The sequence below is a fragment of the Sinocyclocheilus rhinocerous genome, unplaced genomic scaffold (genome assembly GCF_001515625.1).
Source record: "Sinocyclocheilus rhinocerous isolate Xijiao unplaced genomic scaffold, SAMN03320098_v1.1 scaffold571, whole genome shotgun sequence".
NCBI classification, from domain to species: Eukaryota; Metazoa; Chordata; class Actinopteri; order Cypriniformes; family Cyprinidae; genus Sinocyclocheilus; species Sinocyclocheilus rhinocerous.
The window spans coordinates 22,753-36,994 of NW_015656167.1; the positions used below are offsets into that span (position 1 = coordinate 22,753).

At 36.6% G+C, this 14,242-nt stretch overlaps 1 protein-coding gene across 1 annotated transcript in view; it reads right to left on the minus strand.

Moving 5' to 3' along the window:
* Window positions 1-6,584: 6,584 nt before the first annotated feature.
* The window catches only part of LOC107719748 (U3 small nucleolar RNA-associated protein 14 homolog A-like), a 20,290-nt gene continuing 12,632 nt past the window's right edge, over window positions 6,585-14,242 (minus strand). Inside the window, 8 exon segments of the mRNA XM_016527240.1 lie at window positions 6,585-7,271; window positions 7,578-7,677; window positions 9,215-9,399; window positions 10,022-10,443; window positions 11,131-11,461; window positions 11,579-11,656; window positions 11,768-11,891; window positions 11,988-12,082. Of these exon segments, the coding sequence (XP_016382726.1) occupies window positions 6,960-7,271; window positions 7,578-7,677; window positions 9,215-9,399; window positions 10,022-10,443; window positions 11,131-11,461; window positions 11,579-11,656; window positions 11,768-11,891; window positions 11,988-12,082 (1,647 nt within the window). The 3' untranslated portion in view covers window positions 6,585-6,959.

Below are 14,242 nucleotides of genomic sequence, written 5' to 3' on the forward strand. Positions count from 1 at the left end.
ACACATTGGAATGGGGTGAGTCCGGTGGTTTCTTGGCGCAAGGAATTCTGGGCATACTCGGCCCAGGGTAGGTACTGGCTCCAGCTGTCCTGATGGTCATGACAGTAGGCCCGGAGATACCGTCCGATCTCTTGGATCTTCCGTTCGGTCTGGCCGTTGGTCTGCGGGTGGTATCCCGAGGACAAACTGACGGATGTTCCCAGGAGGCGGAAGAATCCTCGCCAGACCCTGGAGATGAATTGAGGTCCTCGGTCGGAAACAATGTCTTCTGGGAGACCGAAGTTCCGGAATACGTGTTGGAAGAGGGCTTCGGCGGTTTCCAGGGCGGTAGGTAATCCACGCAGGGGAATTAATTTGCAGGATTTGGAGAACCGGTCGACGACTACTAGGATGGTCGTGAATCCGTTCGAGGGAGGTAAGTCAGTGGCAAAGTCCACACCCAGGTGGGACCAGGGCCGGCGAGGGATGGGTAGCGGCGGAATACGTGTTGGAAGAGGGCTTCGGCGGTTTCCAGGGCGGTAGGTAATCCACGCAGGGGAATTAATTTGCAGGATTTGGAGAACCGGTCGACGACTACTAGGATGCATTTATATGAGGCATGCAAGACACATCAGGAGTGATCTGGATAGTACTCACCGCTGGGCGTGGTGGACGAATGGGACAGGTGCGGAGCTGGTGCTCATTGGATCCACAGTAGAGACAGAGGCCACGGGTGAGTCTCCGAGATCGTTCCGTGGACGATAGGTGGTAACCATCCGTGATCATGGGCTCTGTAAAAGTGTATGCAACGTGTTCATTGTGTTATAAATCATCATACTCTTAAAAGCTATAACCACAAATAAGTAAATATCATAATATATTAAAACTGTTCTTATGAATATTCATGAGATAATACAACATAATATAAGGTTTTTTATAATGCATTATGCATTCATTATAATGCCTTAAGAATACCCTTATAATGTATTATAAATACGGGCTTCATAGAAAGTGTTACCAAAATCTGTTCACATTTTAAAAGTCGTGTAGTGTATTCCAGCTTTTGGTTGCTTTTTTTCTGGACAGAAACGACAGGTTTCTGATGGCTCCTTATTTGTACGGACGACATGCCTCTTTGGGCATAAACTATAGCTACATCTAGATTTTGTTATCTTAAAGCTGTTAAAATACGTTATTAATCATTTTATAAAGATTCATTTAAAGTGACAACCATCCGTTTATATGTAAAGTCTGTTTATGAAGTATTTACATTGACGTTCAGTGTTGAAGAGCTTAAAGAGAGCACACTGAGCTTAATTGGAGCAGCAACAATTTTTAATAAATTTCATGTAATATTAAAATGACAAGATTTTGCAAAATAAATAATCTAGGTCATGTATTAAGTTCATACATATTTTACTATGAACAACTATCATTAACAATATATGAAATTATACATTTTCTTATTGATGTCACACTGAAGCTGTGTGATTTTCATAGTAGTGTACCCTTTAAGCTCACCTTGCAATAATATGAAATCTTTCAAAATTACAGCAGTGTAAAACCACAGACCAGCAATAAACTGTCCATTTATAATATTGCGGATTAAAAAGTACAAGCCAGTAATGCCTGTGAAGTAATATATTAGCGTAGCACACAATCTTATACAGCGAGTCAGCTAACTGTGTTCTGTAGCATCTGCACTGTGTTGCTAAAACTATCTTTTGGATCTAACTGTAATTTTTACCCACATCCAAGTTCCAGGTTATAATATGCAAAAGTCTAAACATTAATCTCTTAATTTTACAGTAAGTAGTGAACCTTACCCAAAATAAAGGCATAAACATCTAAAAAAAAATGCACATTTAAAGGACTCCTCTTTTGGTGAAAGTTTTTAGACAGCTTTCAAAATGGCCGCCAGACAGTGTGAACACGCAAGCTGGTTCATTTACTCAAATACCTAGCGAAACAAGTGTTAAAAGCCAGGGTTAAATTAAAAAAAAAAAAAAACAAAGCCCACAAACAATAAGACAACCACTTAATATAGCAATAGTCTTTCTTTTTGTTGTGTTTTGTAGTGCTGTCATGTCTACAAATGTTTTAACCAAACTTTAGCACTTCAGTATTGTGTATGCATGTCCTGCTGTGTCATATTTTGTAATGTTAAGATTGCAAACCTGTCTTTATATTTTTCATAAGTGTATCCATTTTCTCGTTTTATGACTATTCTGGAGAAAATGAGCCTGCTGGGGAAAGACTTAAAAAAATACAAAGTAAGCAAGTTAATAGACATTTTTGCTGAAATTCATTGTGCTGTTGTTGTTAACAGGCATGGTTTATTTGCTCTGCCTTAGGATTGCAAGTGTCCTGGAACAGGTGAGGGAGCGAGTGGAAGCTGGTGGAACTACTCAGAGAGGACATCAAACTCCAGCGAGAGACAGAGGAGAGAAGAGCACAGGAGAGCAGGGAGAGAATGGAGAGACTGTTTTCTCTTCTTGAGAGAATGCTTAAAAAATACATTATTTATTAGCCATTCTCTATTAGCCAAGAGAAAACAATGGAAAAAATGGGTACATTACAATTTTTCAATATCTTTTTTTAAATGTCATATTGTCAATGAAACAACCTAATTTGTAGTTTATTTTTGTGATGTAAGTTCAAAATGAAATGAATAAGTTGTATACATTATTCATTTTTGTAGTGTCATTTATTTGTAAATGAGCCTGAGTACTTTCTGTACATTTTGTATTTTTGTTTTGCATATTCACATGTGTAAATAAAAGATAAGTAATTATGTACATTTTTATTTTTTTAAAGCAGCTTATAATTTTTTCACAAAACATTCTTCTATACGTTAATTTTTTTTTGTCCTGTAAAGAAATTTTTTTACACATTTAAACAACTTGTTCTATACATTACTGAAAGTATGTTTTTACAACATAGCTTAGGTTTAACATCAGGGGAAAAAAACATCAATTTTGAGCCCAGCCCTGCCTCCATGTGTTCTGGGGTCTTCAGGAAGTGAATCTCTTGGTGAATGGCCAGCACCTCCTCAGCGACTCGGAGGACAATGCGGTGGACAGTGGAATGAGGCATGTCAAACACTCTGGAGACCACTCTGTATGATGTACCACTGGCCACACAGAAGAGAAACACCAGGGTCTGGATTGTGGCACCCCATCCGTGTTGCCGTTCACTTCTCAGAAGATCCAGCAGCACTGTCAGGGCCTCCATGCTCAGCCGAAAACTGTTAAAAACCTGCAGCACTGGCACATTCAGCTTTATCCTGCAGTACAGGGGTCTGGTCTGATTTAGGGAAAGAAAGAAAAGAGAAATTGTTTAGAGCTATGACAAAGTAATTAGTAAAAGAAATATTAAGATACTTTAGTAAACTACTTTTAGTAACTACCAATACCATATTGGGGAAAAGCTACTTACAGAATTTTCATTTTTGGGTGAACTATCCTTTAAGTAAAAGTATTATCTTGCATACTCGAATATACTTAAGGTATTGAGAGTAAAAGTAAAGGTATACAGTATTGTTCCGAAAAAATAATTTGTTACTAAATATTACTGCTGCACTGCTGTGTATGTTGCATTTTACTTCTGAATTTGTTCAAGCTTATTAAATTTAAAGTTGCCTACTAAATATACTGTTGGGTAGTTTAATCTGCAACAATGCTTCATGTTGTAAAAGACCATATTTTTATAGTGTTGCTGTCTGTGAGGAAAAAAAGAAAACTTAGTACTTCAAATTTGTTCGAGTCGAGAATACTTAACGAATGTACTTCATTACAGTCGACCTCTGATTATTTTGAAAATGAAAGTATCATAATTATGACGTAAAACATAAAAACAAAAATTAGCAATTCTGGCTCCACCTATCATGGCAGGATTGTCCTGGTTGCTATGCGACAGAGCGCTAATCGGGAACCCCTGGTGGGGCAATTAGGAAATCTGCGAAGGCGGAGCGTGCTTCGTGCACTTCGGAGGCCTGGCCTTCGAAGTGTGCGCACTTAACTTTGGGACACAGCTATAGACTCATATCTCAGTGTGCAATGATCTGATTGACTTGAAATTACAGGAGGTATATAGTAACAAACACATCAGTTGAACAAGATATCAAGTAGGATAATACAGTATTTTTTCTTTTTATAATCAAAAATGGAAGTGTGCATAATGGGTACGTGAGCTTAATAGGTACGTTTACCCTAAATGCTAAAGCCTATGTTTTTAAATCAGAAAATGTACACAGACCTATAGTGATCTCAAAAAGTATCTGGAGGCTTAAGATAGACTAGCGATCACAAAATATCAGAAAAATTGCAAATGCAAATAAATGAAGATAGTAATTTCTTACCTTTGCAATGACTTTAAACCAGTTGGAGTGAATGTCTTTTTTGGAGGTGTTCATGTTGATCAGTTTTAATCGCATCATCATTTAAACCTTAACAAACTTATTTTTGTGGCATGTTTTACTTAAAAGGTGAACTTACGTTGTTTTTAACGTCAAGTGGCTCTTTTAAGATATTTTAAAGACTCTATTTACAACCTGAGAGTTACTGTTGTTGTAGAGAGTGCATGTGTTGCTTTGGTTGCCTTGTGTTCTTCCTTTCTCTCTTTCACAGGATTGGATCAGGCCAAAGTGATTTCCAACTATGACTGTTGTGAGTGGAACCAAAGAGCAGAATCTGAGTGCAGAGTCTGCAGTTCCTGAAGGGGGAGCTCTGCCCATCTTGTGACTTACTGTTATTCGGCAAATAATTTTGTATTGTAGTGTCAGAGGCATCATGCAGTCATTATTTTTGAGGGGGCACAAGTGGGGGGGGGGCTCTCGTGCTTGTCATGTGACACACAGCAGCCACAATACCTCTGTATAACTGATATAGGTTTATGTCCCTACTGAAAAAAAAAAAAAAAAGCCATCAACAGAAAATGGTTATGGTTTTCCAGTAAAACCAATACAAGTCCCACTATAACCAGTAAAACCATTACAAATATTGTTGTTTTTTCAGCAGGGGTTTTATTAATTTTTTATTTGAAATATTCCCAAAATATATAATGAAATATCTTGATTCTCAAATATGTGTAAGTAAATGCATTTTGCACCTTAGTTGATCTATAATGGGCGATGGGCAAAATAGGCTAATAGTGTAATCTATTAAATATGCATAAAAATCCGTCTTTTTACTTAAGTACCAGATATGGGTTCAGAGAGTTCAAGCACTCTCAAAAACTCCCATAATAATCTCTAAAGCTCTTTACACTGTGAAATGAATATCTTACTTACATTCGTACATCTTCACATTAATACATCTTTAAGGCCTACTACTGCCATATTAAATTATTTCAGAATTATTCTTAATTTAAATGACTGAACAAAGTAAATTATCAAAACAGTATATGGTACAAAGTACAAACTTTGCTGATATCAGATATCACACAAACATACTGTATTAATTCAGCTAAATTTGCTAAATGATTGTACTCCGAGGCCCACCTCATACATTTACATGATTTTTAAACAAACCAACCTACTTTTATGATTTCTTTTACCACAAAATGTGTTGCTGCATTAATTCACTATGGGAGTAATGAAAAGCATTTTGTTGTCATTCATGCTATGTATGGTTTTTGTCTTTATATGTATCACTATGTGCACCATCTACAGTGCCTATAGAAAATCATCATATCCCTTTGAAAGATACTTTGAAACTTTATTTGTATTACAGCCTGAAATCAAATCCCATTGAAAAAAAAAAAATCCAGTTTTATTTACAAATTTTGCCTTACAACATCGAAGTAATCAAAGAAAAAGTAACAGCTCTGAAAATTTATAAAAAATAAAAAAAAACTGGAAAACTAGAATAGCGTGGTTGGAAAAGTCATCAGTCCCCTGATTTGACACTTTGTAGAGCCACCTATTCCTTTAATTACAGCCATTCATTGTTTTGGATATTACTGTACTAACTTTGCACAACTAGATTGTGGAATTTTCACAAGTTCAGTCAAATTCCGTGGTGCTCTCTTCATCCACAAATCTTCTATGGGATTTAAATCAGGGCTCTGACTTGGCCACTCAAGGATGTTCACCTTCCTATCCTTAAGCCATTGCGTTGGGCAAACGTCTAGGTGTGCAAAGCTAGTACAGACATATCAGAAATGATTAATGGCTGTAATTAAAGGAATAGGTGGCTCTATAAAGTATCAAATCAGGGGACTGATGACTTTTCCATCCATGTTATTTTAGTTTTTTGTAAATTTTTAGAACCGTTACTTTTTCTTTCATTACAAGACAAAATTTGTAAAAGCTGGAAAAAAAAAATATTCCCCTCAGGCTGTATGATGAACTAACTCTTTCAAAGAGGTATGATGGTTTCCTATAGGCACTGTATAAATGCGTATTTGGCACGTTTAGGTGAACTCTAACTTATTGTCTATTGTACCACCCTTGGTGGTTACCAGTATATTTTAAGGTAAAAAATTTTGATAGCTTATCCAAGCAGACATTAAGTATCAATATCAATACAAAAACACTGTTATGAGTTGTAAAATTCCATAATACTAGGATATTTTAATATTAAAATATTCCTAGTATTCCATAATACTAGGATATTTAATATATATTTAATGTATAAAAGGATATTTAATTTTTAATTCAGGGTTCAAGTAAGGGTCAAGTATTTACCGTAATCATGTTGGAACATTTAAAAGACATTCAAGCAGTAAGACAATCAAACAACAACTTAGGGTTTGCAAGAAAATAGCACTTTTAAAATTGATTTATTTGAGAGCGGCTGAACAGAAAAAAAAACAGTTATTACTAATAAAAGGTTGTCTGATAAATACAATTAAATGTATGTGGCCATGATAAGAATCACAATAAATTCATATGGTAATTTATCACAGAGATGTCTTCTTGAAACACTTTACCTCACAAATCAAATCTATTTATGCAGTTACTGAAGTCACACAATCTTTCAAGTCTGTTGCTTTTTCCTCTTCTGTGATCCTCTTCTTCCTTGATGCTTTGCTGATGACCATTCTCTGCCCTTATTTGCCCTTTTGTTTTCTCCCAACATGATTGCTGGTCCTTTACCAGCTGATGTTGTGGTCTTATTTATGAAGTCCTCTTTGACCATAGGCTCAATGATCGCACCCAATTTAGTGATAACTTTGGGTTTTGTCATCTTCTTCACAACACCTTGTGTGTTCCACGTCTGCCCAATAGGTGTACGGATGCAAGATTCAAACTGTGCAGTGTTTTGAAATGGGAATGGTAGTTGACTAACCTATAAAAAAAAACAATAATATTTAGAGAGACTCAGTATTGGGCTTCATTTTAATTTCTGAGATGGATTTTTAATTGAATTAAAACTCCTGTCACTTGTTTCCATCATTCCAAAGAAATTCAACAAATTTAACCGGGTCAACAAAATGGACAAGGACATATAACTTAGGTATTCCATTTGCTTTTTGTTTACATTTTTGTTAAGCATCTTGTCTCAAAATCATGAGGGAATGAGATTCTTATACTCAAACTCCTATCAATTTTATAGATCTCTGCTATTTTTGAGTGTTGTCAGACGATTAGTTACCTGATGCGAAGCGATTGATGTATTTCTGTTCTCTGATATGATGGTATCAGGCAGTTTCCGGTCTTGCCGTGGAGGTGATGAGGCCATTTTTATCCTAAATCTACAGAGACAAATGAACCATTAGGGCTATGATAAGGCTTTGAGCTGAGGATATGTAGGTACAACTGAATTGCCATTTATGTAAAAAAAAAAAAAAAAGCCAACTTATAGCGGAACTCTCTACCAAGTGAGAGGGTTCTCTGTATAGTTTACAGTATTAGAAGAAAAAAAAAATAGACATAGATCTGAAGTATTTTCAAAAGAATTGATATCAAATCAAGACTATATCTGCTCCAAGTGAAAAAAAAACATTTTGGGCCAGATTCACTAAATAAGGTAAATTCAATTCAAGTTTATTTGTATAACGCTTTTCAAGATACAAATCGTTGCAAAGCAGCTTTACAGAAAATTAAGTTTCTACAATATATTTAGTAGTAGCTTATCAGTGGTGACTGTCAGTTAATGTACATAAGGCAAAAATATACTGAAAAATCAATTAAAGACATAATCAAACAGACGATGAACACTATTAACAGCAATTCCCAAAAATTAAATCCCATAGAAGTGAGGATGGTAGCATTGTCAAAATCACCAGTACTTTGGAACTTAAAAAACTCAACTTGGGTATCCAGTATCGTATACTTTTGGTGGCATCAGTAGATGATGGTAGTGGAAAGTTCTGCGAGTTATCTACTGGCATTGCACAATTAAAGAACATAATCACAGCCAGATCATTTCCATAAGGACCAACGCAACCTTCCAAAAGCAGTGCCAATTAGCATCTATCACAGCTATGTCAAGCACAAATTGGGTTAAGACATACTTTTTTGGCCGTTAACTAATGGCTTAAATACCAGTAAACTGACTACCGTAAACCTTAGTAAATAGCTAACACTGCATGATTTAAATACTCTCCTCCAAAATATTTTACATCTCAAAGGGAAACTCCTACAAACGAATAAGCAATTGCTAATTTTTCCTAACAGTACTATTTTAAAGGGGTATGTGGTGGCGCAAGCTGTTACTGTTATGGCGCTTTTCCACTGCGTGGTACGACCCGGCTCGGCACGGTTTGCATTTCCACTGCAGTTTAGCATCGCTTTAGAGTGGGCGGGATTATTTACATGTCGTTAGTTGCGCCGCCTCTACTGCCGCGACTTCTGAAAAACTTTTTCATTCCGCATCGCCCCATCAAGCTCTCGTTGGATCCGCTCCTCTGCTATCAACGAGAGGAACGTCTGTACTTCCTCAACAGACAACGAAACAGCCACTTTTTCAGCCACTCTTTCACACGCAAGTTCGAACCGTACCGTGCCGTACCATGCAGTGGAAAAGCGCCATTAGTAAATCTGTCCCAAGTCTTTGTTCAAGAGTCTTCATCTCAAGTAAGTACCACTTTAAACATTTCTCTGAAGTGCTACTAATTTTCTTTGACATTTTACTTTAAAATTACTAAATATAACTTTAAGCTAGTGAAGGAGAAAGAACAAATATTTAAAATGAACTGTAATTTAAATAATTAACTAGCTAAAACAACAACAGGAAAAAGACAGGAGATGTTTTGAAAGTTAAAGATAAAAATAATTTAATACTATTACCTTTTGCGTTTCCAGCGGGAGGGTTTGAGACCAACACCTCCCCATTCTCCCCAGCCTGGCAGTGTCAGGTCCACCACTTTAGGCTTCCCAGCAGCTTCCTGTTTCCTTTTGTCCTTTATGAAATCAGAAATTACATCATCCCCAGCAAAGGCCTCCTTGATGATGGAGATCTGTTCATCATGATCCTAACAAAAAAGGGAAAATATTTTAAATACAGGAAAACGCAGCACACAATGTTACTTCTCACAAATCACTCATAAATAAATGTTAAAGTTAACTTAGACAGACCTTAGCGAGGGTTAAATCTGATTCTGTTCAGTGTTCACAATCTTATAGGTCCAATTTCACAACCCATGTTGTCCAGTTTGTTCGTTTTTTTTTGTCCACGAGAACACGCTATATACATCTATATCTGACAGTCTTGCTTTCATTTCTGTAAAATTAACATGGGCTGCATCTGAAATCTCAAACTCTTCATATAACAGTAGATGAAAAAAAGCATCCGAATGACTTTATACCTCTGGCAACATTCTTAATGCCCATCCACTTTACTATCCTATGAGGCCACAGGAGAGGATTTGTGAATGGCAGTGAAGCAACACAACTAATGCTGGAAGGTCATATGACAATAACAAGGCGAATGTAATAAGTCTGGTTTACATTCATTCAGTCATACTATAATATAAAACATGAAATAATTATTTATTCAAAAGAAGTACATACTTAGAGTATGCAATTTTGGATGCAGCCATGGCGCTTACCCTGACTAAGGTCTATTGGTTATACTTCATTTAAAATTCAACTCTCTTCCTCTTCAACCACTGTTGGCAAAAAGGGAACTTGGACGACTTTGGCATCTTTGGTGAGTACTTCTTTGAGGTCGATTTCACTTTTCTTTTTGTTAGGTGGCTCAGAAGTGGCCTCCCCAACAGCTGTCTGTGGCAGTGACGGTGCCGCAATGGGTTGGGGGTCGACATCCTCGGCCAAAACCTCCAGGTCCTCTATATTCCTGACTCGAATCTGTCCTTCATTCAAAAGTCCCTCTTCATCTTCTCGTTCGGGTGTGTTCAACCATTGTGGTGTCTGATTTGGACCCTCAAGTGTCTTCTCACTCCTCATAAACCTGAAAAGGGTGTTAAACTCAGAAACGTCCTCCTCTTCTTCATCCTCCTCCTCCTCTTTGTCAGATACCTCAACCACATCTTCTTCAACTACCTCGCTTTCAGGTTCTGTTAAAGGAATAGTTAGTTTGGATGAAAATCACCACATACACTTTATTATGATGTTTAAGTCCAGTAAATTACCTGAAACGTTAAGCGGTAAAATATCTTGTTTGTATTATGTTCCTAAATAAAATAAAATAATAGATTACTTTTAGTATACAATGGTACGGTATTGCTGTCATAAATCCTTCAAGTTAAACTGAACGTTTATTTTTGAGGTTTCAGTGTGCATTTGATGGTAGTTTTTCTCAAATGAAACGGTGTAAAGCTGGTGAAGTGACTCTCCAAGCAGCTCTGGAGATGAAGCTCATGTGTTCATGTCCTCATTTATTGATGCTGAAAACACTGAGTGTCACATGTGTGAGTTTGTGTGTAATAGACAAAACCACACCACTCATTCACACAGAAACACAGAACATGCAGACTTATTAGCGACATGCATTGACTGACTGTTGTCACGTCTATTTCTGTTGTGTGATAGTCTGATTAATCCATATCAAGTAAAAATGTCCAGAGCTTATCATTAGATAGAAATTTTATCGCAATCTCGATATGATATCATTTATCACCCAGCCCTAGTTTGTACATTATAGAAAACCCTTCCTTTTGTGTTCCATGGCAAAAAGTAAATCACCTAATTTAATCACCATTCTAATTTTTGTGCAAGTATTTTCTTTAAACCTGCTCTCTTACTCTGTTCTTCTGTAGGAATCAAGTCCTCTTCATCAGCTTGCCTCAGCTTCCTCTTCCTCTCAAATTCTCCAATTAGTTCCTCCTCCTCATTCTCCTGTTCTGCTGTTTGAGGTTCATCAGTTGTGACACAGCTGACCTCAGGCTCTTCATGTGTAAGTTGGCCTCTCATCCAGGGATTGACAGGGTCAATGATTGGCTCAGGGTCGTTCACAAAGTCAGGTACAGTCTCCAGTCCTTCCTCATTACTTTCATGTTCGTCATCAGAAGGCACCACAATCTTCTGGGTAAGATCTTTATTCATCTGCAACTGCTCCTGCATTGCTTTGCGTGCCTGAAGAGCATGGGAGATATCCAAATGTCAATATTGTGTTACAGTAATTGATGACAAAGTGTCAGTGTCATTCTGCTTTAAAGAACATTAGGATGGAAAAAAATCAACCACTCTCACCGAGTCATCATATTTTGCCATTATGGCTTTTGATTTTGCCCACTTGCCACTGTTCTGATGCTTCAGAGACATTCTCTCCTGTAGTGAAAACAAAGAAAAACATATTTAAGCCCAAATGATTCTCAATTATTCATAATCTTTGTTTCCATTGTATGTCTTTCAGTATTTGCTCCCTCAATGCATCAGTACCTCCATCCTGGACAGTTCCATCTTTTTTAGCTCTTCCAGAGCTCCTTCAGGATTCGTCTTTACCATTTCCTCAAACTGCTTCAGAAACTCTTTACGCTTACCTTTCTTCTGAATCTTGTGATACCTGAGAAAAAAAAATATACTGTGCAACTGTATATTTTGTACAGTACTACTTAAAAACAGTACGTTGTTCACAGAAATGTTCAGTTGTAGAACTCACTTTTTACTCTTGATATTCTTTTCTCTTTTGGCTTTTGCCTCATAGTATGATTGAAGCGCTCTTGTCTTTTGAAGCTCAGCACGGCGAATCTTAGCCTGCCATGCAAAACAAATTGTTACAAAGTGGAATACAAAAAATATTGATTAATAATGAGTAGGACTGATGGCAAAGATAGAACAAATAACATGCTGCTTTGGTGACCAATCATAAGCATTCATTCAACCATATATCTATATCAGTATCTATCTATCTATCTATCTATCTATCTATCTATTTTGTATATATGCTACAGTAGAAATGTGTCAATTGCTAGATTTTGACAGAATTCAGTTCCTTAACACCTTGATTAGCTGGTTCATGTGTGTTTGATTCAGGCTGGAGCTAAACACTCCCTGATGGCAGCCCTACAGGTGCAGGAATGCTCAAGTTGCTTGTTTAAATGCACTTTTATGTTTATGCACCCTGAGCATGCATCCTGTGATGTACTGCTCCCTGACTGAAAATGATACATAAAGCATTTTTAGTAACAGTGGTAGAGGTAATATGAGTAACTTATTTGGTGTTGTGTAATGTTAACAGAGATCGGTAGGTCCATTAGTAAAATCTGATTAATTTAGCAATCTTTTTTGCATTATGTGCCAATAGTGACCATTCAAAAATGGGGAAAAAGCACTTTAAGTTTTTTTTCTCCAAAGTTTGCATGCCTGTGACTAAGTATTAAAGATACCTAAATGCCTTTTTAGATTTTTGCTTGGAACAAACTTTTCTTTTGGCATCTTCATCTTTTAGGCCCTATATATAGTTCAATCCCAGAGATATTGCAATTTCAGTATGGCTCCAGGAGTAATTGTTATATTGTACACATTTCAGTGGTCAAATACCAAATGTGGGTCACTTTGCATAAAGAAGAGACATCTTTTCTTTTAAAGGGGAATATCTCAGGAACAAATGTTGAAACTAGAAATCTCGTATCTCATTTCCTTCTGTCAAAACAATTGCATTGAACATGCCTGTCTGAGTGCCATAAATATTCTTTTTCCAAAGTTTGCATGCATGTAACTCAACAAAAAATGAAGATATTTCAATATGATTTTAGATTCTAGTTCTTAATAAACATTTATTTTGGAAATCATCATTTAACAAATGTTGAAACTAGAAATCTCGTATCTCATTTCCTTCTGTCAAAACAATTGCATTGAACATGCCTGTCTGAGTGCCATAAATATTCTTTTTCCAAAGTTTGCATGCATGTAACTCAACAAAAAAATGAAGATATTTCAATATGATTTTAGATTCTAGTTCTTAATAAACATTTATTTTGGAAATCATCATTTTAGGGCCCTGTATGGTTTAATCCCAGAGATATCAGGATCTCAATCAGTGTTGCCAATTTGGGGATTTTGTCACCAAATTTAGCTACTTTCTCATTGTAGCTGCGACTTTTTTAAAAAATTTTGCGACAAGGAGCTATTTTAGCTATATTTAAATAAAATTAGCGATTTTTTGGAGATTTTTTATTTTACCCTGCCGTAGGCCCGTGACCTCTCACGTTTGCTCTCAATCATGCCAACGAGTCTGCCATTTACCTAATTTACCTGTATTTACTTTGATTTCATGTTTGGCGACTTTTTGTGAAAAATTGAGACTTTTGAGGGTGGTTCTAGAGATTTTCTGAGGGAGGGGTTTGGCAACACTGATCTCAATGTGGTTCCATGTTCAAATTGTTGAATCCTACCCATTTTCAAAAGTCGAAAACACAAAATTAGATTTGGCTTATCTAGTCATGACTGTTGACACTGCAAACATGCAAATAATAACAGTAATCCAGGGTTTAGGAATGTACAGCGTGACATGCCAGATTATGAACAACCGGGATTAATCATTAAATCTGGGTAAAGTATGAACAGTGTTAAAGGGATAGTTCACCCAAAAATGAAAATTCTGTCATTAATTACTCACCCTCATGTCGTTCCAAACCCGTAAGACCTTCGTTCATCTTCGGAACACAAATTAAGATATTTTTGATTAAATGTGAGAGCTCTCAGACCCCGCATAGACAGCAACGCAACTGAAATGTAAACAAGATTACCCAGGATTAAACCCATTTACTCAGGGTTTACAATTACCCAGTATTAATTATTTCAAGTGTGAGAGACCTTAAATGCTTCAAAGTTTGAGGTACTATCAGTGATTATGCCAAAAATGCCCCTTAGTAGTGTTGTCAAAAGACCCGGTACTTCGGTACCAAGTCGGTA